A 25,700-nucleotide genomic window follows, 5' to 3' on the forward strand; every position below is an offset into this window, starting at 1 on the left:
GAACACAGTGGCCTCCATCATTCTTAAATGGAAAAAGTTTGGAACCACCAAGATTTTTCCTAGAGCTGGCCACCCGGCCAAACTGAGCAGGGGAAGGGCCTTGGTCAGGGAGGTGACCAAGAACCTGATAGTCACTCTGACAGAGCTTCAGAGTTCGTCTGTGGAGATGGGAGAACCTTCCAGAAGGACAACCATCTCTGCAGCACTCTACCAATCAGGCATTTATGGTGGAGTGGCCAGACGGAGTCCAGCCTCAGCAAAAGGCACATGACAGCCCGCTTGGAGTTTGCAAAAAGGCACCTAAAGGACTCTCAGAACATGAGAAACAAGATTCTCTGATCTGATGAAAGCAAAGTTTAACTCTTTGGCCTGAATGCCAAGCGTCACATCTGGAGGAAACCTGTCACCATCTCTACGGTGAAGCATGGTGGTGGCAGCATCATGCTGTGGCGATGTTTTTCAGCGGCAGGGACTGGGAGACTAGTCAGGATTGAGGGAAAGATGAAAGGAGCATAGCACAGAGAGATCCTTGATGAAAACCTGCTCCAGAGCGCTCAGGACCTTAGACTGGGGTGAAGGTTCACCTTCAAACAGGACAACAACCCTAAGCACACAGCCAAGACAAAACAGGAGTGGCTTCGGGACAAGTCTCTGAGTGTCCTTGAGTGGCCCAGCTAGAGCCCGGACTTGAACCCGATCAAACATCTCTGGAGAGACCTGAAAATAGCTGTTCATAGATGCTCCCCATCCAACCTAACAAAGCTTGAAAGGATCTGCAGAGAAGAATGGGAGAAACACCCCAAATACAGGTGTGCCAAGCTTGTGGTGTACCCATACCCAAGAAGACTCCAGGCTGTAATCACTGCCAAAGGTGCTTCAACAAAGTACTGAGTAAAGGGTCTGAATACTTGTGTAAATCTGGCGGGTAAATGCTCAAATAGACCTAGTTTGTGCATCCCTATCACGAGCTATCACACTACCTAACAGTGTAAAATCAGAGGGTGAGTGCGGAGCGTCACTGGGCCAAGCTAGAGCAGCTTGTGAAGTTGCTGGAGCCCTTTGCAATCCACACCGATCAACTTGAAACTGACAGCCAATCGCTGTTTAATGTGGTGCCCTGCCTTCTCAACCTTGAGGCACATTTGCAATCAACTACTTTTGCAAAACAGTTGGTACAGGTCCAACTGAAGTCACTGCATGTGTGCTTTGCATGCATACTAACTCCTCTGGCAGCCAAACTCTGCAGCAGCTTGCCCGATGGACCCAAGTGTTCCTCTGGCACTTCACTCAACAGAGATGGAGCCACTGATGAGGGAAGCAGAGTATTTTGTACTTCAGCAAATCAGAGAGTACAACCATGGAGCACCATGACCCCCGGACGATGCCAGCACGATGAATCCAGCGAGGATCTAGACCCCAGTGCTTCCGAAATATAGCTTCCTCACATCGAAGATTGTGTCTGAGGTCAATGTCCAGGCGGAGTGTCAACCTAGCAGGGCATTAAGTTCCCCGTGCAGGGCTCTATGCTGACCTGTTTTACAAGGAGCATGTGCGAATCTAAGCTGAAAAATGTAGGCGCACACAAATACATTTAAAAGCACAATGAAAAATATTTGAGGTATTAAAGCTAGAATCCTGACTTTTCCTAGGCACACTGGTGCTCCTAAATTAAAATTCCAGGTAGAACAGCAAAATATTTAGCCACATATGAGAGTAAAATGGGCACACTGTAGAGCCCTGCCCTTGTGAGCTGTGGAAATATCTGGAAGAGGTAAAGGATGTCTTGTTTACAGAGTCACCTCTTCAGTTCTGACAGGCAAGGATGGCTGTTTATTCAAAGCTGTGCCCTGTGCACTGGATCTGGTTTCTGCCCCTGCTATAGGAGGATGGGCTCATTGTAATGGATGTGATGGAATTAATGGAACGGTATTAAATGTATCAAACAATATGGAAACCACATGACTCCGTCCCGTTAATTCCATTCTAACCATTACTCCTATAGCTTCTCCCACCAGCCTCCACTGCATAAACATAACTTCAAATGTGCCATGACTTCATTTGTTGTTTTTTCCTCTATCTTTCTGTTAGATAAAGGTAAAGGTACTTGATTTTTCTTAAATCTACAATTAAAAGTTAAAAAAGCATTGGATTGGTATAAACATGGCACCTATCCAGTCTAGGAGCCTTTCCATTTAAATCCAAGTCACATTAGGCTGATTTAGAGTTAAACCTAACCAAACCCATGTCCTGGCCCATCACCTTATGTATTACTTTCCCCCAGAGGCAAGAAGTGACATCCCAAAAAAGGGCATAGGCCCACCCACTTGGGAGACATGCCCACCCACTGGGGAGCCAGGCCCAGCCAATCAGAATGAGTTTATCCACACAAAATAGCTTTATTACAAACAGAATTACTCAGTTTCATCAGCTGTCCGGGTGGCTGGTGAAGTCGGATGCTTGGAGAAGTCAGATGTGGACGTCCTGGGCTGGTGTGGTTACGCGTGGTCTGCGGTTGTGAGGCCGGTTGGACGTACTGCCAAATTTTCTAAAACAACGTTGGAGGAGGCTTATGGTAGAGAAATGAACATTGAATTATCTGGCAAGAGCTCTGGTGGACATTCCTGCAGTCAGCATGCCAATTGTATGCTTCCTCAAAATTTGAGAGATCTATGGCATTGTGTTGTGACAAAACTGCACATTTTGGAGTGGCCTTTTACTGTCTCCAGCACAAGGTGCTCCTGTGCACACCTGTCAGATGGATGGATTGTCTTGGCAAAGGAGAAATGCTCACTAACAGGGATGTAAACAAATGTGTGCACAAAATTGGAGAGAAATAAGCTTTTTGTACATATAGAAACATTCTGGGATCTTTTATTTCAGCTCATGAAACATGGGACCAACACTTTACATGTTGCATTTATATTTGTTGTTGAGTATAAATAAAAATGTGTAAATCAAGTCTGAAAACTAACTGAAACTAAACTGAATGTCAAATCAAATCTAAAAATAACAATAAAAACAAATATTAAATCACAAAACTATAATAACCTTGGTCACATGACATGGGACAATGAAGTACTGGAGTGAACAGCTGCTGCTGGTTGGAGGAGGGGTGGATGTGTACATTTATCAACTCTTCTTTGAGTAATAACAAACCATTCAGTGCCTAATTACTCTGTAAGGCTTGCCTTATAGAACAGAGAGCCATGAAACAATACAAGGATCCACAGGGAGGGAACATAACCCTGCTATTATGCACAGTACAGCTGGTCTCCGTCAATGAGCTACTAGCAGCCTGGGTTCCACGGGTTGATTGACTGACAATGACTGTGTAATTTGTTGTTTATCTATGGTATCGCTGTGTATGATGTTGGTTGGGTGTCAAAAGTCAGGGGATAAGTAAGTAGGGAGAGAGTTGACCTGCTTGAACACGAAGACCCCATTTAAATAGCTGTGCTTGCTAGATTGACCAAGCACTCCCCATATTACAAGCTAGGCCTGAACCTGGGAATAGATGTTGTGCATCAAAAGTGGAGACCAACAGCCCATGACAAATAAAAAACTATCAATCACGCTAAGTGATTAAGAAAGTCCTAAACAGGGTGAGTTTGGTTAACACTTACTGTACCCCAGATTAAACCTGAAACTGGATGACTGAGCTGTAGATGCTCTGCTCCATCCACTCTATCCTTGAACTGCCTGTCAAAACTCTGTCTCTGTCAAATATGCTCATCCCTAAAAGACTTAAAGAAGATCTCATGTGAAGAGTAATTTCAGGTTTACTGATATACACAACATGAAATATTTCAGGCCTTTAGGGTTTCATGAGAATATTTAACCTACAGCTATTGCTACTGAGTAAAGCATATTTAACTGCTTGAATTATATACTGTAACTTAAATATTCAGCGCTTCATTGAAGAAAGGCATTGCTGCTGTGTGTAACAGTTGCCCTATCTTACTCTTATTTTTTTCCCTCTTAACAAAACAAACAAATTACATCCAACATAATAACCATCCACATTTGGTGGATGTAAAATAATCCAACAACTGTTAGAAATAAAATCACTAAAAGTTGAACACATCCGGAATTGGAATAGAATTCAATCAAATGAGTTCAACAACATTCTTTATAAAAACTGAAACCCCCTTTACATTACACAGAACGAGGAGTGTTTAGCACCTCATGTCTTTGTGGTGGTGTATGCAGTTGAAAACACCTGGTTTCTGTCCTTGGTCACGTCTCCTTGTGTGTCAATAGCCTCTGCCAATCCCTGCTGATGTAGGCCTTGTCAAAGTCTGAAGCATGGGAGGAGGACCACCGTCTACAGGAGGAATACGATGAGGATGGCTCAGAGGACCCAGGTGTCATGGCTGCCGTGTCAGACTGATCCGAGTGCCCGCAGTTCCTGATGTTGGCGTGCGTGGTGGCGAACACCAAAATGAGGTAGTCCCTTAGCATTCGGGCCAGGGGCTCTGAACACTTCCTGAGTATGGCTTCCTGCTTGGCCACGCTCTCCTCTCCGCTGCTCCGGTCCACCCAATAGAAGGCTGAGATGCTGTCGATGACCAATAGGCACAGGACGGGCCGGCTGAAGAAGGTATTCTCCAGGTAGTGCAGTGTGAGAAGCAGCTGGACTGAGCTGGAGCAGAGGACCACGAAGAGTCGGCGCAGGCAGGCTCGCACCCTCTCCTCAGGCTCTACCACCACAGCACCATCCTCCCCCAGGTGCTGCTCCAGTACTTTCACCAGCCTCAGCATGTCAAAGTGGTAGTTTGTGTCCACGTACATGACCTTCCCCTCCAGGCCGTCCCGGTCGGTTGGGAGGATGCAGTGGGTCACCAGATTGAACAGGGTATGCGTCTTCCCATTGCCCTCATGCCATGGAACTCCACAACATCACCTGGAGAGAAAACATGTGACTACTGTGGTTATTTATTGATATGGACTGTCTTGCTGTCTAAACAGCAGTTAAATGAGTCTATAGGGCCAAACTATCTTGAATTGGTCCAGGAAAGATGTCAGGTTCAATGTCCGTCAATGATCATCTCCCTTTCAATCTAGCAAACAACTAAAGGAAAATACAAACTCACTTGGTTAAAAAAACTAAAGCTATGTATGTTAGCTTTATGTTAATTCTGATTTTACTTTGATAACAAAGTACTTCTAGCTGCTTACTTGAAGTTCAAGTTCACCTTCAGTAGTCATATTTAGCAATACACACAAAACACAATAATAAACATAATCGGATTTTTGGCAAAATGGTCTTCCCAATGACATCATACCAATCAATAACAGTGCACAGTAGCACCTCTCTGGCCAACGGCGGGAAAACAGGTTGGAAATAACCAGTGGCATGTATTCAGGCAGGCTTCAATAAAAATAAAAGTGTATCAAATCAAATAACACATAAATATGTATTCTTATTGTCACGGCTTCCAGTGATTTTACCCACCACTACTGAAAATAACAGAGTATCTTCAAGCAAGATCAGAACACTAGTGTAGGACACAACCCTGCAGCCCCTGCAATGCAGGACCCACAAACACTGGGGGCCCAACCCCTGGAGGAGCCCCTCCCAAAATGTGTAGAATAATATGAGATAGTTATAAAACTGCACATTTTTCTCTCTGCCTCATGGAAAAATGTGTAGAATTGCAGGAAGTACATTTTTTTATCCCAAAAAAGGGACCTTGAGGGGCCCCGCGAAACCGCAAATCACTATAATATTTGCAATAAATTAATGTAACGTTAGCTAAGTAACGTTAACTGCGATGTGCCTGTGTTTAACGTTACTAGATCGTGTTGGACGGAATACATTGTAAACAGTTATCTACATACTCGTTAACCGGTATGGAGTGTCAGTAAAGTTTGATTGCGAGTACAATGTTGAAGACAAACAGGTAGTTAGTTATTAGGTGTATGCTGGTGTAAAAATGAGCTAGTGTACATTGGGAAAGACTTGACCGAATTGTTGCGCTGTTGATGGGAAATGCGCACGTGACGGTGGTGGCAAAGTCCATATATCGTCATGACATCAAATTAGTTTCTTACAAACCTTTCGTCAGATACTTTTTTACACTTATAGATTCGTTTGCGACATATTTGTGCACCGTACTCTGTCATGTATGTAGTCATCTTCTCTTGCTTGCGGTCAGGAAAAATAACGCGCATTTTCAAATAATCTTCTTGCTTTTTGAAAATTTACCATAATATCTGGCATAGATGAGTTATTGAAATGGTTACAGGATCGTTATCGTGCCTCTCTGGTAGTCATAATGAAATACATGATGAAAAATAGTTTAGTATGATTGCTCTTAATCCCGACGTTATCAAGAATAAAGGCTATTAGTTTGTGTGACAGAATATTCGTCACCTCCTTTTCATTGGGCGCGTGAACAATACATACAAGGTTGCCTAACAACTCGTGGCCAGAGAGGTAACAGTAGGATTCAGATGCCACCTTGCGGTGTGAGTATTAAAATACATTGGTTCCGTGGTATTTAGTTTTTTTGCAGCTTCTTCACAAAATTACAAGGTTATTTAATTGCATACACCTTAGCCATATCATTTAGTGAAATATTATTTTCAAGAATACTTTCACAGGTTTCAATAAAGCATTTTTTTCTGCAGCCTAACAGCTGAATCTGTATTAGCAATCACTACATGACAGAGCATTTCCGAATGAGAAACTGACTCACGGTCAATTGTGCAAGTTCCCATTCCCTACTAAGCCCAAGTGGAGAACGGAGCCAGACAGCTTGTTTTTATTTTTTCAATTTTCCCTTTGACTCGGGAAGTACTCTCGCTGTCAAACTACTAGAAATAGAAACATAGAGAAAGAGGCAGAGCGAGAGGGATAACTGGGCCCAAAATCGGTCTTCTCCAGCAGGTGGCGTTTCTATGTTTTTTCGCTCACCAAAGCGAAGAGTTTTTGTATGGAGGTCAACGAGAGAGTGTCGAATTTGGTTAACGAAAATGTGAATGGTTTATTTTCTACGTATGGCTTATTTGATCGACTAGAAGTTTCGTAATGCCTATGTTGTTGCGAGTGTACTGATTTAAGTAGGACACTTGACATCCTGGCAACTTCGGAAAAAAAACACTTTATATTGGAGTTGTGCCTGTTGTTGTGCGTATCTGCCCTCTCATTGGCTAGAATGGTCCCACCTAATCGTGCCCCCTCCCCACTGCCTTCCATTTTTTAAGACATTTATTTTAATTGTTAGAGCGGCCACTTGAGTATCTGGTCAATATAATGGATACTCTGTAATATAAATAACGGCACAGGGAAATAAGCGAGCACCGGGCAGTGCAATCAGCCGTGTAGCCAACCTTCAATCATACATTGTGTTTAAACTAGCCGATACAGTTGTTGCAAATAATCTATGGTGTTCTAGTATCGATAGGACAATCGTCAACACGAGTATGGCAACTCCTCTACCTCCTTGTGTGATAGATTGTGGGACAGGGTGAGTTTGCTTACTTGAAACAGCTACGCTTGCTCTGAAGATACAGTATGTGATGTGCCTCGAAAAGGACATTTACTAACGTTAGGCTATGTTATGCCACCAATCAAGACAACCTTTTTCACCCAAGTGGAAAGCACCTGCCTGCAAAGTTTACTTGAGAATAATATTAAATAATACTATTAAAAATGTTATGATGTATAATATATAATAATACATACTTTCTAATGTTTTTTAGGTCTATAGCTAAGATGTTGATGTAAATAAAGTGCCATTGGCCACTGCTGTAGTGTCCTCTAAAACTTAGACTATTTTAGCCGTAGAGGAGCCTACTGTTTTCTGAATCCGAAGGCCTGTAAACTCACAGGTGTGATTAACTTGATGAATAACTCAGCCTGTGGGCGGTACATTTTCCAAGATCTCTATGAATTAAACAGCTGTATGTTTTGGCTAACAATATACATTTTAGAGGAGATACATTTTTCCTCCATGATGAATTAGTATGGTTAAACAGGAAGTTTTACTTAATCAGAAAGGCTGGGGTCGAGACAGAACCTGATACTGTAAATTTATTACAGGGAACAAATTGCTAAAGGTTTCGGTTGTTTCTGAAAGGTTAATCGCAAATTGATCGGTAGAGAATATATTGACAAATGCATTCTGCTTAGTCCATGGTACAGAAAATAAATAAATGATTCAGTTGTATATTTGCACAATGCTTAGGGGCAAACATTGTAATCTTTGCTGTGTTATGATGACTTTGTGCTGTTTTTCTTTGAATGCAGGTACACCAAGATTGGATATGCTGGAAACACAGAGCCACAGTTTATCATGCCATCCTGTAAGTATACTGTATAGCTTATGTTGCAGATGTTTTAAACACTATCCACTTCTAACTTGAAGATGATTTTATTTACATCAGTTTTGGAGTTTTGGTTTTTGGATTTGAATCAAGCTCTGCCTTGGGAAAGCACTAATTAAAGGCAGTGTAGCCTCCCATCTCATCACACGGCTGTGTAACCTTGAGCAAGTTACTGCACTCCAGCTGTCATTTCACTCATTACCATCAATTCATTTCTCAAGGGAACGGACAACAAATGAGTTTCAGACTGTTTTGATCTGTTCTTTGTTGAACACAGAGTCCTAAAATATGCTTGATAGCTGTGTGAACATATGGGCCTTGGTACGTCATCTGTCCATGTATATCGACTTGATGGACGGGAGGTCTAGAGAAGAATGTAACACCTGTTCGTTACCCTTATGTGTTTCCATTTCAGGCATCGCTATACGAGAGTCAGCCGGTGTAGGAGACCAGGCACAGAGGCGACTTGTGAAGGGAGTGGATGACTTGGATTTCTTTATAGGAGATGAAGGCATTGATAAGCCCAACTATGCAACCAAGGTGATTGATCCTACTCATAGGATCTGTCCCACTGGGCACAGATGTCAGTTCAATGTCAAGTTCAATGTGAATTAAAAAAAAAAAAATTTCACCATGTCATTGGATTTAGGTTAAAAAAAGACAAAGTGCCCTTACGTTGATTACTTTTTGCTAACCCTAGCAGTTTTCTACGTTGATTCAACGTCATTAGGTTGAAGGTTGAAATGACATGGAAACAACGTTGATTCAACCAGTTTTCGCCCACAGGGGTGGTTTTGAGTTGTAACCATGTGGCCTTTTGTCTCCAAAGTGGCCCATCAGACATGGGATGGTGGAAGACTGGGATTTGATGGAGAAGTTCATGGAGCAGATCATCTTCAAGTATCTGCGGGCAGAGCCTGAAGACCATAGCTTCCTTATGGTGAGAGACAGTTTATTGTAAAGGTATTATATACCCCAGTATACACCATAACACATATTTTGTTTGTTGTAACATATGGGAATGAAATAAAGGTATTGGTATTTATTTTTCTATTTTTGAAACTGGTATTTCAGTATTTATAAATATCAATGAATGCACCCATTGCCCATCCTGCATTTAGTAAATGTTTTTCAAAATGAAAACAGTCAATAGGTGCATGGTTTTTGTAAGACCTAATTTAAATTGTATTATTTTGTAGCTTTGCTGTTATTGCTCTTAGTCAGTTGGACTGTATAGTGTTTTTTACGTTTGTGTCCCCAGACAGAGCCTCCGTTGAACACGCCAGAGAACAGAGAGTATCTGGCTGAGATCATGTTTGAGACCTTTAATGTCCCAGGCCTGTACATCGCAGTGCAGGTACAACAGAAATAATGTCCCATTCACACTATTGATCTGCGGTGGTGTTAATGAGGTGTAATACCCCAATGACCCCATTCATGTATGGTTATATACCAGTAGTATATAGTACAAGTATTGAGGATGTCTTATTATTATAACAATGTATTTGATATGATCATCCATTCACTCCATGTAAGCCTAGATAGAAATATACAGTACCAGTCAAGTTTCGACACACCTACTTATTCAAGGGTTTTTCTTGATTTTTTACATTGTAGAATAATAGTAAAGACATCAAAACTATGAAATAACACATACGGAATCATGTAGTAACCAACAATGTGTTAAACAAATCAATATATTTTATTTGAGATTCTTCAAAGTAGCCATCCTTTGCCTTGATGGCAGCTTTGCACACTCTTGGCATTCTCTCAACCAGCTTCACCTGGAATGCTTTTCCAACAGTTTTGTAGGAGTTCCCACATATGCTGAGCACTTGTTGGTTGCTTTTGTTTCTCTCTGTGGTCCAACTCATCCCAAACCATCTCAAATGGGTTGAGGTCGGGTGATTATGGAGGCCAGGTCATCTGATGCAGCACTCCATCTCTCCTTCTTGGTCAAATAGCCCTTACACAGCCTGGAGGTGTGTTGGGTCATTGTCCTGTTGAAAAACAAATGATAGTCCCATAAGCGCAACCAGATGGGATGGGGTGGGGTATCGCTGCAGAATGCTTTGGTAGCCATGCTGGTTAAATGTGCCTTGAATTAAAAAAATAATCACACAGTGTCACCAGCAAAGCACCCCCACACCATCACACCTCCTCCTCCGTGCTTCATGGTGGGAACCACACATGCAGAGATCATCCGTTCACCTACGCAAACATTTTGGCTCATCAGACCAAAGGACAGATTTCCACCAGTCTAATGTCCATTGCTCGTGTTTCATGGCCCAAGCAAGTTTCTTCTTATAATTGGTGTCCTTTAGTAGTGATTTCTTTGCAGCAACTCAACCATGAAGGCCTGATTCATGCAGTCTCCTCTGAACAGTGGATGTTGAGATGTGTCTGTTACTTGAACTCTGAAGCATTTATTTGGGCTGCAATTTATGAGGCTGGTAACTTTAATGAACTTACACTCTGCAGGCAGAGGTAACTCTGGGTCTTCCATTCCTGTGACCGTCCTCATGAGAGCCAGTTTCATAATAGCGCTTGATGGTTTTTGCAACTGCACTTGAGGAAACTTTCAAAGTTTTCTGCATTGTCTGGCCTTCATGTCTTTAAAGTAATGATGGACTGTCATTTCTCTTTGCTTATTTGAGCTGTTCTTGCCATAATATGGACTTGGTCTTTTCCCAAATAGGGCTATTTTCTGTATACCACCCTTATCTTGTTACAACACAGCTGATTGGCTCAAACGCGTTAAGGAAAGAAATCCACACATTAACTTTTAAGAAGGCACACCTGTTAATTGAAATGCATTCCAGGTGACGACCTCATGAACCTGGTTGAGAGAATGCCAAGAGTGTGCAAAGCTGCCATCAAGGCAAAGGGTGGCTACTTTGAAGAATCTCAAATATATTTTGATTTGTTTAATACTTTTTTGATTACTACATAATACCATGTGTTATTTCATAGTTTTGATGTCTTCTCTATTATTCTACAATATAGACAATAGTAAAAATAAAGAAACTCTGTAATAAGTAGGTGTGTCCAAACTTTTGACTGGTACTGTATGTTTAAACACTTGATAGATCAGTGGATGCATAAAGATGTTAATGAAGGTGATGTCCAATTAGGGCTGTTGTGACGATATTACTGCCACAATGGCAGTAATGATGAAAGTCAAATTCCATGTGATCGCTGAGTCACGGTAATCTCCTCTTATGCACCCTGGACATGCGTTGGTAGTAGAGGTCTTCATGGATCAAAAACGTTGGACCCGTTCCGAAATTGACCTGAGGCTTTCCCACACGGAACAGATATGCAAAAATACATTTTGTAAATATAGAGACCTGTTTCAACAGGACCCAAGGACAATTAGACCTGTTCTGTATAGACATAGCCCGGGCCGAATCGAGTGAGGGAAGCAGCAGAAAAGTCATGTTTTAAGATACTTTCTTAACTGGAGCTGATAAAGCGTGAGAGGTGCCGCTCTAGCAGGCGGGAGAGGGGTCCTACTGTGAGCCAGTGACATTTGGAGCAGGGCGGAGGGAGAGACGAGAGCAGCATCCAACCCATCCGACTCGCGCTACAGTAGACTAATAGCGGCCATAGTTAGGTTATTTATAATGAAAAATTATTACAGAGTACCAGTCTTGACTTCATCAAACTGGGAGAAGCTAGTTAAGCTAGCTAAAATTAGCTATCTAGGCTAATTGAGGCTGCAGCTGTGCATGAGCTTTCTCATCATACACAACATAACAACAATTCCAATCCAGACCCATGACATTATTTAGAATTCTGGATCTGGAACTCGGTCTCGGGTATTCGGGTACAGGTGGATCCGTGAAGATCTCTAGTTTGAAAATGGACAGCTCTTTATAAGATGATGATTTATTCAAAGCATTTAAGACATTGCATTTAGAACACCATACACATATTCAAGCTTATGCATACTCATAGGCCTATACAGTGACTTTGGAAAGTATTCAGACCCCTTTACTTAAATTTTTTTGTTCTGTTACAGCCTTATTCTAAAATTGATTAAATGTTATGTTTTTCCTCATCAATCTACACACAAGTTTCTTGGCCCATAATGACCATTTTATTTTGCAAATTTATTAAAAAATATATATTACATTTTCATAAGTATTCAGACCCTTTACTCAGTACTTTGTTGAAGCACCTTTGGTAGTAATTACAGCCTAGAGTCTTCCTGGGTATGACGCTACAAGCTTGACACACCTGTATTTGGGGAGTTTCACCCATTCTTCTCTGCAGATCCCCTCAAGTTCTGTCAGGTTGGATGGAGAGCGGTGCTGCACAGCTATTTTCAGGTCTCTCCAGAGATGTTCGATCGGGTTGAAGTCTGGGCTCTGGCTGGGCCACTCAAGGACATTCAGAGACTTGTCCTGAAGCCACTCCTGCATTGTTTTGGCTTTGTGCTTAGGGTCGTTGTCCTGTTGGAAGGTGAACCTTCGCCCCAGTCTGAGGTCCTGAGCGCCCTGAAGCAGGTTTTCATCAAGGATCTCTCTTTACTTTGCTCCGTTCATCTTTGCCTCGATCCTGACTAGTCTCCCAGTCCCTTCTGCTGATAAACATCGCCACAGCATGTGGGAAACACAGCCGCAAGCTGCCCAGTGACGCGAGCCTACCAGACGAGCTAAATCACTTCTATGCTCTCTTCGAGGCAAGCAACACTGAGGCATGCATGAGAGCATCAGCTGTTCCGGACAACTGTGTGATCACGCTCTCTGTAGCCGACGTGAGTAAGACCTTTAAACAGGTCAACATACACAAGGCTGCGGGGCCAGACGGATTACCAGGACGTGTGCTCCGGGCATGTGCTGACCAACGGACAGGTGTCTTCACTGACATTTTCAACATGTCCCTGATTGAGTCTGTAATACCAGCATGTTTCAAGCAGACCACCATAGTCCCTGTGCCCAAGAACACAAAGGCAACCTGCCTAAATGACTACAGACCTGTAGCACTCACATCCATAGCCATGAAGTGCTTTGAAAGGTTGGTAATGGCTCACATCAACACCATTATCCTAGAAACCCTAGACCCATTCCAATTTGCATGCCGCCCAAACATATCCACAGATGATGCTCTCTCTATTGCACTCCACACTGCCCTTTCCCACCTGGACAAAAGTAATACTTATGTGAGAATGCTATTCATTGACTACAGCTCAGCGTTCAACACCATAGTACCCTCAAAGCTCAGCACTAAGCTAAGGATCCTGGGACTAAACACCTCCCTCTGCAACTAGATCCTGGACTTCCTGACGGGCCGCCCCCAGGTGGTGAGGGTAGGTAGCAACACATCTACCATGCTGATCCTCAACATTGGAGCCCCTCAGGGGTGCGTGCTCAGTCTCCTCCTGTACTCCCTGTTCACCCACGACTGCATGGCCAGGCATGACTCCAACACCATCATTAAGTTTGCAGATGACACAACAGTGGTAGGCCTGATCACCGACAATGACGAGACAGCCTATAGGGAGGAGGTCAGAGACCTGGCCGGGTGGTGCCAGAATAGCAACCTATCCCTCAACGTGACCAAGACTAAGGAGATGATTGTGGACTACAGGAAAAGGAGGACCGAGCACGCCCCCATTCTCATCGATGGGGCTGTAGTGGAGCAGGTTGAGAGCTTCAAGTTCCTTGGTGTCCAACAACAAACTAGAATGGCCCAAACACACCAAGACAGTCGTGAAGAGGGCCTATTCCCCCTCAGGAAACTAAAAAGATCTGAGATCCTCAAAGGGTTCTACAGCTGCAACATCGAGAGCATCCTGACTGGTTGCATCACTGCCTGGTATGGCAATTGCTCGGCCTCTGACCACAAGGCACTACAAAGGGTAGTGCGTACGGCCCAGTACATCATGGGGGCTAAGCTGCCTGCCATCCAGGACCTCTACACCAGGCGGTGTCAGAGGAAGGCCCTAAAAATTGTCAAAGACCCCAGCCACCCTAGTCATAGACTGTTTTCTCTACTACCACGTGGCAAGCGGTACCGGAGTGCCAAGTCTAGGCCTAAAGGGCTTCTCAACCATTTTTACCCCCAAGCCATAAGACTCCTGAACAGGTAATCAAATGGCTAACCGGCTATCTGCATTGTGTCCCACCCACCACCCGCCAACCCCTCTTTTACACTACTGCCATCCTCTGTTCATCATACAGTACCTGAGATCAATTTAGAGTCTTATAGCGAAAGGTCTTATTTACTTATGTAAATTAGGTATTTCTGTTTTTATTTTTTATAAATTTACAAACATTTCTAAAAACCTATTTTCACTTTGTCATTATGGGGTTGTGTGTAGATTGCTGAGGATTTTTTTATTTAATACATTTTAGAATAAGGCTGTAATGTAACAAAATGTGGAAAAAGTCAAGGGGTCTGAATACTTTCCGAAAACACTGTATACGATATGAGCCAAAGCCCGAAAAATAAACCTGAATTAAAATAATGATTATGGCATTGGACAATACATAACCTAATAGCCTACTGCATATTATGCAAGGTGGAAAAACATTTTTTTTTAAACATATTTAGATTTAGGATGTTTTTGGCACATAACTGTTCTAGCCTATACTTCAAAATTAAACTAATTCTAGCAATCACCTTTGAATCTGGACTGTACTATTCATACTGGTTGGACTGGTTACCTTATGATACGCTCCAAACATCAATCCATGAGTCTGGGAGAGAACATATAGGCCTAGGTGATGCTGTTGGTTCATTGATTGTGCAGGGCGGCTTACAGAGTTAGCTTACAATTATAGTGAATTTGTCCATCTCCTCTCCTTCATTCCTTTTTCAAGCACGCAGAAATAGGGGCTGTCAACAGTTTTAGTTAATTAAATGTGTTGCGTTATGAAAACATGTTACTATCGCTATTCCCAAACAGATTTAATTTGGTTTCCCAAATGAAGCACTGGGTAGCTGCAGAAACATGGTTGGAGATCCCATAGCATAGAGATTTGGGTGGAATATCACCTGTCGTGCAGTGAGAGGCTGCATGCTCCTCAAACAGTGGTTGATGCGTGAAGTGAAATAAGTGTTCTTATAAGCCCAGACATTTCTATATGCAATCCCGTGTGATAGCAGAGTTTTTGATGGTTGCCACTAAAAAGAGGAGGATCCCAGCTGCTACTATATTTAGGTCTATTTCTCAGCTGCTCTGCTATAAAACCGGACTAGCCTCAGCATGATTTAAACTGGGAAAGCAGCCTCTATTTGCTATTCGAGTACATACGGATTATGTCTTTTTTCCCCTGCCCCCTGTTCCTACAACACAAGGTTGATGGTACCTTAATTGGGGAGGATGGGCTTGTGGTAATGGCTGGAGAGGAATAAGTGAAATGGTATCAAACACATCAAACACATGGTTACAGTTGTTTGATGCCATTCCATTTGCTCTGTTTCCATACATTAATATGAGCCGTCCTCCCCTCAGCAGCCTCCTGTTGTTCCTACCCATTTGATATTGGGCCATCCTAAATCTTTTTTTCTCTCCATATTAGTAAAGACAAGATTAATTTGAGAATAGTCTGATGGTTGAATATATGACCACTTGATGAGAGAACAGGGTGTGCAGCCTGAGGCAAGGAACAGAGTGTAAGCTTTATTTGTGACTTTTTGTTGCATATAGTAGCATTATGCAGCCCAAATATGTTTTGATTTTTAAGACAATCTAAGATTTGTATCATTCACATCTAAATTAGCCAATTTACCCAAAATCTAGTTTAGCATATAGAACCTGTTTCAAATGATCACTTTTACTCTCAAAATTGCTCCGGAATGGGAAAAATATCCTTTCTATTTTATTCCGCCAAGTTCAATTATATTCTTCTTACTATAAAATCATATAATATAAAATAATGGCACGGGACTTATAAGCATATCTTGTCTGCTAAATTAACTAGTCTACAGCCTATGGCAGGGCGCATAGCCAGATAACATACAGTAGGCCAACTCATATTCTGTTCTCTGAAATACATTTTCTTCATATCATAATGTTTCTTTAGACTTGCCTAAAATAAATAATGGATGTATTGTGATGGTTTTATTAAATGGGTTTATTAGACTTTTTTTCAATGTAGATGTTCCAAAGGCATACATCAGCGGCATGTATGCGTGGATGCTTGGAGATTCTAAACATGTTTACAATATTTCATGACCGCCACAGCCCTAGGTCTAATCACATTGAAATCTGTCTCTCGGTGATTGTACTGGTTCATTTCAGGCAGTTCTGGCCCTGGCAGCATCATGGACGTCTAGACAAGTAGGCGAGCGAACACTGACAGGAATCGTGATTGACAGCGGAGATGGAGTCACCCACGCCATACCTGTGGTAACAAACGCATATCAACGTTTTTGTTGTTGTTAAAAGACACTATGACAAAGTAGGTCGCAGGCCTAATAGGTCATAGAGGCTTATAATCACACTTGTCGTGAAAGCTTAATGTTGTCTTGTGACGTTAAACTGTTATGAAACCGTCCATCAACATTGGAGTTGCCATAATCTTCCATGACAGAAGTGCTATGCCAACCTTATGAAGGCATTATAAACCTCAAAATGTGTTGGCATTCCTCAAGAAATGCTAGGCCATCTTGGTTGCTTAGCTTTAATTGTGGGAACAAAACAGAAATGTCTTTCTTGTGAGTGGAAGCAGCTAGCAAGCCCAACTTAACTCCTTTATTGATCTGTTTTGATTGTGTGTCTGTCCAAATTCAAAGGAATGTCAATATACAACATGATCCAAGGCATCGTGGGTTAATGGGAGGATCCAATGAGGAAAGGCATGTAAGGGGACGTTTTATAACCATCCTATCCCTTCCCTGATAGAAACATCCCTGTAACATGGGTTGAACTCCCCCACACCAGGACATGCTTCAACTCTTTGGTCTTTTGACCAATTAGATCAGCTCTGAAAAAGATCTGATGTGATTGGTCAAAAGACCAATTAGTGGAGCAAATATCAAAATTGGGCTGCCTGTGTAAACGCAGCCTAAGACTCCCATACTGTTTCTCAACAGACCAAGGTGGCTTTTCCCTCCTCCAGGTCAAAGCAAATTCCCCTGTGGGCCTTCACCATATTGCTTTTAGCTATCCTGTCTTTTTAAATCAGGGTTGCTGTCCTGTCTTTTTAAATCAGGATTGCTGTCCTGTCTTTTTACATCAGGGTGGCTGTCCTGTCTTTTTAAATCAGGGTTGCTGTCCTGTCTTTCTAAATCAGGGTTGCTGTCCTGTCTTTTTAAATCAGTGTTGCTGTCCTGTCTTTTTACATCAGTGTTGCTGTCCTGTCTTTTTACATCAGTGTTGCTGTCCTGTCTTTTTAAATCAGGGTTGCTGTCCTGTCTTTTTAAATCAGGGTTGCTGTCCTGTCTTTTTAAATCAGGGTTGCTGTCCTGTCTTTTTAAATCAGGGTTGCTGTCCTGTCTTTTTAAATCAGGGTTGCTGTCCTGTCTTTTTAAATCAGGGTTGCTGTCCTGTCTTTTTAAATCAGGGTTGCTGTCCTGTCTTTTTAAATCAGGGTTGCTGTCCTGTCTTTTTAAATCAGGGTTGCTGTCCTGTCTTTTTAAATCAGGGTTGCTGTCCTGTTTTTTTAAATCAGGGTTGCTGTCCTGTTTTTTTAAATCAGGGTTGCTGTCCTGTCTTTATAAATCAGTGTTGCTGTCCTGTCTTTTTAAAATCAGGGTTGCTGGCAGAGAGGAAACAAGGAGAAGTAGCCACTTTAGCTTATTGAGACGCACCACCTGTGCACATGACTCTCCTAAATATAACTCCCTCTCTGTAAAAGTGATATGGCATGAAGTTCTGTGTCTGTTTATGATGAGTAAAATGCTGTGTCAAATTCAATGATTGCTGGGATCCCGTATGTGGACTTTTTCTTTATGGCTATATATAAAATAGGATTGGATACCATAAAATAGAATACCATACAGTGAAAAACAAGTGCTGTACCCATATTGAGAGATATTTGTACTTGTTAACGTAAAAGTCACAGCACGTTTATAGACTTGTTCAGATGCCTTCTTCACTGTCAGCTGTTTTCTTAATGTTTTCTAGATACATATTGCAGCTTTAAGTGTTTCATGTTGTGCAAATTCATAGTTATGCTGCAGGTATAGAGTAACTCTTTGAGACATGATCAGGATCATATTATGTTAACCTGTTGTTGACTTGATATTTAGGATTCTTGACTGTTTGAGTCATTGTAACTTATGTGTCCTGTGCTAGGCTGAAGGCTACGTCATTGGGAGCTGTATAAAACACATCCCTATAGCAGGTCGAGACATCACCTTGTTTATTCAGCAGCTCCTCAGAGAGAGGGAGGTGGGCATCCCCCCGGAACAGTCCATGGAGACAGCCAAGGCAGTCAAGGTAAGGAGGAGAATAGTCGTGAAGCTACCTAGCAACACCTAGCGACCTCTTTAAGAGGTTTTGATTGGTATAATGGTTGTTGGACTGATGCTACATTATGTACATAAATTGACAATGTAAGCTCACACTTGTTTATTTGTTGTTTGTTGTTTTGTTTTCCCAGGAGAGGTACTGCTACATCTGTCCAGACATTGTGAAGGAATTTGCCAAATATGACACGGACCCTGGGAAATGGATCAAGAAGTACAAAGGCATCAATGCCATCAACAAATCTGAATTCCACATAGACGTTGGATATGAACGCTTTTTAGGTCCAGAAATATTCTTTCATCCAGAGGTATTCATTGATATTCTGAATAATGGGTAGCGTTTATTTTATGCTACACTATTTATAAGAAGTAACATGTTACCCAATAAGGATCCAGTTGGATTAATTACTCATTTGAAATGAGTATCTTCAAGAAAGCACCAATTGTTGTCATGTAAGATATCAGTAAAAAAAAAAAAAGATAAATAATTGTTATGCAGAATAAAGTTGACAAATTTAAGATTATTCTCATTTAAAGGCCCAGTGCAGTCAAAATCATGGTTTCCATGTGTTTTATACATATTTACACACTGAGGTTGGAATGATAATGCCTTTTTAGTGTAAGAGCTGTTTGAAAAGAAAGCCTAATATTTCAGCCTGTTTTGGTGGGATGGCGTTTTGGCCTGCCTGGTGACAACACCAGGTGGTAAATTAGTTAGGTTTAGAACTCTTTATTATTATATTATTATTATTATTATTAATTATACTATCTGACAATAACAGCTAGTTTTCAGTTTTCCCCTCTCCAGACCACTCCCAGACAGTCATAGCTAAATTCTTTGAGAAATTGCTCTTTGCTAAGAAGCTAGTTTAGTTTATTTTCTTACATTTTAATTAAAAACAATAACAGTAATATTCTTAATTGTTACCCAGAAATAATTAGATATTGAGATAAAAACAGCTGCATTGAACCTTGCTTTAAACATTCACATGTAATACCCACTATATCTGCTCCTGTGTTTTACAGTTTGCCAACCCAGACTTCATGCAGCCAATCTCAGATATAGTTGACGAGGTTATAATGAACTGTCCAATAGATGTCAGAAGACCTCTATATAAGGTATGGCTTCAACACTACGTTCTGCAATTGATTGTGTGATGGGGGAAATGCATGTCTTTCCAGTTTAACAATTCATTTAAGAAATAATATGATTTGAAGATTATTTTAGATATGTCAGACTTGCTCTGCAATACATTTAGTATTGACAGTTTTGATTCTGAATAGTTTTTTTCATATTTTGTCCACCAGGCGTCAGTGTACACCTTGTTATCTTACTGGTAGATGCATGTTGGCCTTGTTGGAGGCAATGAGGGAACATCGGCTTGAACACGGCACCTGACTTATTCAATGGCCATTTCACATTCTAGTCTTCATTTAGCTTGGATCATACCAAAAAAACATGTATTTTTTCTAAACACAGAATGAGTGCAAATTATCTTGCTCTCATGTATTATAAATGTCCATGATCTTCATGCCACTCATGTGCATATCAAATTAAAACATCAAACTGGGGTATTTATAAAAATGTTGAGACAAGTCATTGAACTTGTAATAGCCCAGTGAACCAACTGCCTAAAATAAAATATTGCAATCTTCTGGGCAATTGAATACATTTAACAATTCATTGAGCATCCTAACTATCCCCACGAGTCACAACACCTGAGGTGGGCTATAAGCTTAAACCATCTTCTTCACAAATTGAAAGGTGGTCATCTGCAGTAAAACGCTCTGCTGCTGGGCTCTCATCTCCTCCTCTGACACGAGTAATAAATGGATTCATTTCAGAAAGGCAAAACATGGATGGAAAGAGGGATGAAAGAGGGAGGGAGAGAGGGATGAAAAATAGATGGAGAACAGTACTTTTTTTATTGCTGCAGAAGTTATTCCAGCACAGCCCAATCCAAACAACGGGATACATTTCCTCCCAAAGCCTCTAAAGTTTGTTAATAACAAACGATTGACCCCCTCGACCTGTAATGGCGAAGGATCGCTGGTTGATCCCCTATTATCGCTGAACGTCAATATTTAATTAAGGTCGAATGACTGTCCCAATATTCCCTGAGCCTTTTTCTCTCCCCCCCTTTAAGGTTTGAGACCTGACCAGTGTAGCCTTTACACATTTGATATCAGCAACTTTCAAGGGGTGTTATTTAAGCAATAAGGCCAGAGGGAGTGTGGTATATGGCCAATATACCACGGCTAAGGGCTGTTCTTAGGCACGACGCAAAGCCAAGGTGCATTATTGCTATTATAAACTGGTTACCAACCTAATTAGAACAGTAAAAATAAATGTTTTGTCATAGCCGTGGTATACTGTCTGATATACCACACCTGTCAGCCAATCAGCATTCAGGGCTCGAACCACCCGGTTAATCATTTGTGATTAAGCCCTAATTCTGTGATGACATTGAAGCCTAACTAGACACAGAAAGCATGCACAAAAATATTGAAAATCTGTCGATGTGCCCTTGAGCAAGGCATTTAGCCCTAATTCTGCCAGGTGCATCATTCATAATGACTGACCCTGGCTGTGACCCCATACTCCATGGGTGTCTCAATGAAATTGGGATATTAAAAAAATACATTTCCAATTCACACATGCGTATAAATGACATACTTATGTATGTGTAAAAAAGGCCAACTATAAGCGCCCACCAATTATTGGGGTGGCAGGGTAGCCTAGTGGTTAGAGCGTTGGACTAGTAACCGAAAGGTTGCAAGTTCGAATCCCTGAGCTGACAAGGTACAAATCTGTAATTCTGCCCCTGAACTGGCAGTTAACCCACTGTTCCTAGGCAGTCATTGAAAATGACTTGCCTAGTAAAATAAAGGTAAAATTAAATTAAAATTGACTCTTGATTGTGTGTTTAGCAAGATTGACTACTTTTGGTGAATGAAGGTGATGTTATTGTTTTGATGGGCTAGAAAACTGACACCCTATAGTTGTGTTGTGTACTGACACATTACAGAATATTGTCCTGTCTGGCGGTTCCACCATGTTCAGAGACTTTGGCCGGCGGCTGCAGAGAGACCTGAAGCGGTCGGTAGACGCCCGGCTCAAATTGAGTGAGGAGCTCAGTGGAGGAAGGATAAAGGTGTGTGTCTGTTCGTGCTTTCCTGCCTCCTATGATCATGTTTGGTACGACAACGATCATAGGAGTTGGCAATACAGATCTGACATTGTCCAGGCTATTGTGATGCAGGATAGAACAGATAGAATCTGTCTACTTTCCTGTTGTTTTCAGCCCAAGCCCATGGAGGTCCTGGTGGTTACACACCACATGCAGCGCTATGCCGTGTGGTTCGGAGGATCCATGCTTGCCTCTACGGTAAAGACCATACACAGTGCACATGTACACACTCACACACAGAGCACGCACCCACACTACATTTTCTACATGGTCATACTGCGAAGGTTAACAAGTTCTGTTATTATTATCATTATCATTCACTATCACATGTCTACTGTATTAATGTATATATAGAATCAATATATAAACAGTACTCAGCCTACAGATAAAGGATCTTCATTGAATTACTCTTTTGTTGCTGAACTATTTCCTGCACAATAGTGTATTCTAGGTTTAAAAAGGCTTCTAAAGTTTATTATTTCCACTTTAAAATGTCTGACTTTGCCCTAACGAAAAATGGATCAACTCCTACAAAAAATGTCCATGAATTAAATCTACATAATAATTCAAATGTCCTGTTGCTGCAGGATTAGTTTCCTGCTGTAGCAAACTGGCTCAAATTAAGATTGTACATCTGTAATAATGCTGTGTCTGGTGTAGAGGTCGACCGATTATGATTTTTCAACACCGATACCGATTATTGGAGGACCAAATAGAGCCGATACCGATTAATCGGCCAATTTTTTATTTTATTTGTAATAATGACAGTTACAACAATAAATACTGAATGAACACTTATTTTAACTTAATATAATACATCAATAAAATCAATTTAGCCTCAAGTAAATAATGAAATGTTAAATTTGGTTTAAATAATGCAAAAACTAAGTTTTGGAGAAGAATGTAAAAGTGAAAAAATGTGCCATGTAAGAAAGCTAGCATTTCAGTTCCTTGCTCAGAACATGAGAACTTATGGTGGTGGTGGTGGCTCCTTTTAACATGAGTCTTCAATATTCCCAGGTAAGAAGTTTTAGGTTGTAGTTATTATAGGAATTATAGGACTATTTCCCTCTATACTATTTGTATTTCATTAACCTTTGACTATTGGATGTTCTTATAGGCACTTAAGTATTGCCAGTGTAACAGTATAGCTTCCGTCCCTCTAGTTAGCGTGCGCTAACTAGCTAGCCATTTCACTTCGGTTACACCAGCCTCATCTCAGGAGTTGATAGGCTTGAAGTCATAAACAGCGCAATGCTTGACGCACAACGAAGAGCTGCTGGCAAAACGCACGAAAGTGCTGTTTGAATGAATGTTTACGCGCCTGCTTCTGCCTATCACCGCTCAGTCAGATACTTGTATGTTTGTATGCTCAATCAGATTATATGCAACGCAGGACACGCTAGATAATATCTAGTAATATCATCAACCATGTTTAGTTCACTAGTGATTATGATTTTTTTTTTTATGAGATAAGTTTAATGCTACCTAGCAACTTACCTTGGCTTACTGCATTCGCGTAACAGGCAGTCTCCTTGTGGAGTTCAACGAGATAGATGCAGGTCGTTATTGCGTTGGACTAGTTAACTGTAAGATTGCAAGATTGGATCTCCCGAGCTGACAAGGTGAAAATCTGTTGTTCTGCCCCTGAACAAGGCAGTTAACCCACCGTTCCTAGGCAGTCATTGAAAATAAGAATGTGTTCTTAAGTGTCTTGCCTAGTTAAATAAAGGTATAAAAAATATATCTATGTATTTTTTTTTATCTGCAAATCAGCGCCCAAAAATACCGATTTCCGATTGTTATGAAAACTTTAAATCTGCCCTAATTAATCGGCCATTCCGATTAATCGGTCGACCTCTAATCTGGTGTTATCCAACCTTTTTAATCTGCCTAAAGTACTGAGATAAATCCCCTGTTGCTCCCTGCTTTTGTATTCCGTTTCTTTCCTTCACAGCCTGAGTTTCTCCAGGTTTGTCACTCAAAAAAGGACTACGATGAGTTTGGTCCCAGCATCTGCCGCCATAACCCTGTCTTTGGTACCATGTCCTAATGCTAAAACCCACACCTACAGAACCTGCTGTTGACCCCGGCCTGGGGTCAGTCCATGCATCGTGATTAATGTCCTTACTTTACCACCATAGCACTCTAACCTACCACACAAGAGCCCCTTAGACGTTGATGTGCAATTGAATTTGTCAACAATATATTGTACAATCAGTATCGGCTGATTAGAATTAATGTGAAGGATAAAAGTCATTGAATTAGACAAAGACCTCTTATAGCACACATACAGTGAATTTTCAATATTGTCATTGTAAACTGGAACACTTTGGTTGAAGCCATGAACTGAAGACTGTTTTCTTGCACCTACTCTCTTAGTTTCGCTGTACACTCTTAAGATTAACTTTAGATCCCATCCCAGGCTGCATGAATCATGTGGGAAGGCAACCCACGCTAATTCTGGAGCAGCCCAAATTACATTTGTCCAATATCCATAGAAAGTCATGCTTTGAAATTGTATATAGAATATATAGATAAAGATACTATATATTACAATATAACATATTTAGAAATGTGTTTATATTTGTATTAAAGATTATCAGAACAGGTATATAAAGATGTAGATCGTATTGACGTGAAATAGTGTAACATGAAAGAAGAGATATTTCGAGAGATTTTGTTTATTAGGTCCAAAAGTATTTATTAAATTATTTTTGTCAGCCACAAATTATCTATGGTATATAATGATATTGAAGTATTTATTTATACATTTCTGTGTATCTAGAAGTTATTTCCGTAGGGAACTGTGCTCACTAAAAATCTAACTGCTGGTATGACGCTAATGTGAATAAAGGTACTTGGCACCTTCATGGCTTGTTGTTTCTGATTGATAGCTAATGTGATTTAAAAATATATATATTTTTAACCTTTTTATTTTTAGAATTTTTCGCAGTTTCTCTCCAATTTCGTGGAATCCAATTGTTATTTGTTACTATCTTGTCTCATTGCTAATAGTGGGGGGTGGGGGGGCTCGGGAGAGACGAAGGACGAAAGCCATGCCTCCCTAGAAACCAGTAGCGTGCCGTGGTTCTGGGGCCTGGGCCTTCAGTGAAGTCCTACACAGTCCCACCTGAATGAATCCACCTCTTATTACCATCATTATGATGCCATGGCTCTAGACACTATACATTTAGACAGAAACGCAGTATAACCAGGCGTTGCGTCACCTTGAAATTGACATTTTTATTCAGAGAATTGCAGGGGAAGAGTACAATACCTTTTCATTGTGCAGCTTCGTTGCCCTGCGCGCTTGTTCGTTGAGCTGTAGATTCACTCGGGTGTCCCCAAAAGTTTTCAAAAGCACCATTGCTTGTAAGTGCCCAGCCGTACTTTGGTGTCTCGTTGCTGCTTTGGTTAGACAACTCAGGTTTGCAAAGCCAGTGTGGCTCCAAACACCAAATCGATCACTTGCAAATAATAGGCATTCCCAGCAGTACAGTTTGCAGTGCTTCTCGGAGCCTGTGAGTCATTCATAGTTGAAAGTGGCGAACGAACCCCTTTCCCGCCTGTGACAGGCTTTGTAGCGTCGGCGTCTACCTCTCCTGACAATGTCTAACTTTTCTTGAAAAGTTTGTCTTGAGAATGGCGTTATAATTATATCCTCGAACAAATCGATATCTTCTCCTTCCGCCATTGTGGGTTGAAAAAACAGCTTAGTAGTATGCAAATTAATTCGTTGATCAATTTCAG

The 25,700-nt window shown here is 41.2% G+C and overlaps 1 protein-coding gene and 1 pseudogene across 1 annotated transcript; one reads left to right on the forward strand and one right to left on the reverse strand.

Moving 5' to 3' along the window:
• Positions 1–2,845: 2,845 nt before the first annotated feature.
• Positions 2,846–5,208, reverse strand: LOC109900155 (DNA repair protein XRCC2-like; annotated as a pseudogene).
• A 1,984-nt stretch (positions 5,209–7,192) lies between these two features.
• actr3b (actin related protein 3B) lies at positions 7,193–24,820 on the forward strand. The gene is made up of 12 exons (XM_020494389.2): positions 7,193–7,472; positions 8,255–8,310; positions 8,747–8,871; positions 9,161–9,271; positions 9,593–9,688; positions 16,586–16,693; positions 18,584–18,727; positions 18,891–19,064; positions 19,783–19,875; positions 21,786–21,911; positions 22,062–22,145; positions 23,905–24,820. Exons 1-12 carry the CDS (start codon positions 7,429–7,431, stop codon positions 23,998–24,000), a joined length of 1,257 nt encoding a protein of 418 aa, XP_020349978.1. The 5' UTR covers positions 7,193–7,428; the 3' UTR covers positions 24,001–24,820.
• Positions 24,821–25,700: the final 880 nt, after the last annotated feature.

The sequence above is a fragment of the Oncorhynchus kisutch genome, linkage group LG11, assembly GCF_002021735.2.
Source record: "Oncorhynchus kisutch isolate 150728-3 linkage group LG11, Okis_V2, whole genome shotgun sequence".
NCBI lineage: Eukaryota > Metazoa > Chordata > Actinopteri > Salmoniformes > Salmonidae > Oncorhynchus > Oncorhynchus kisutch.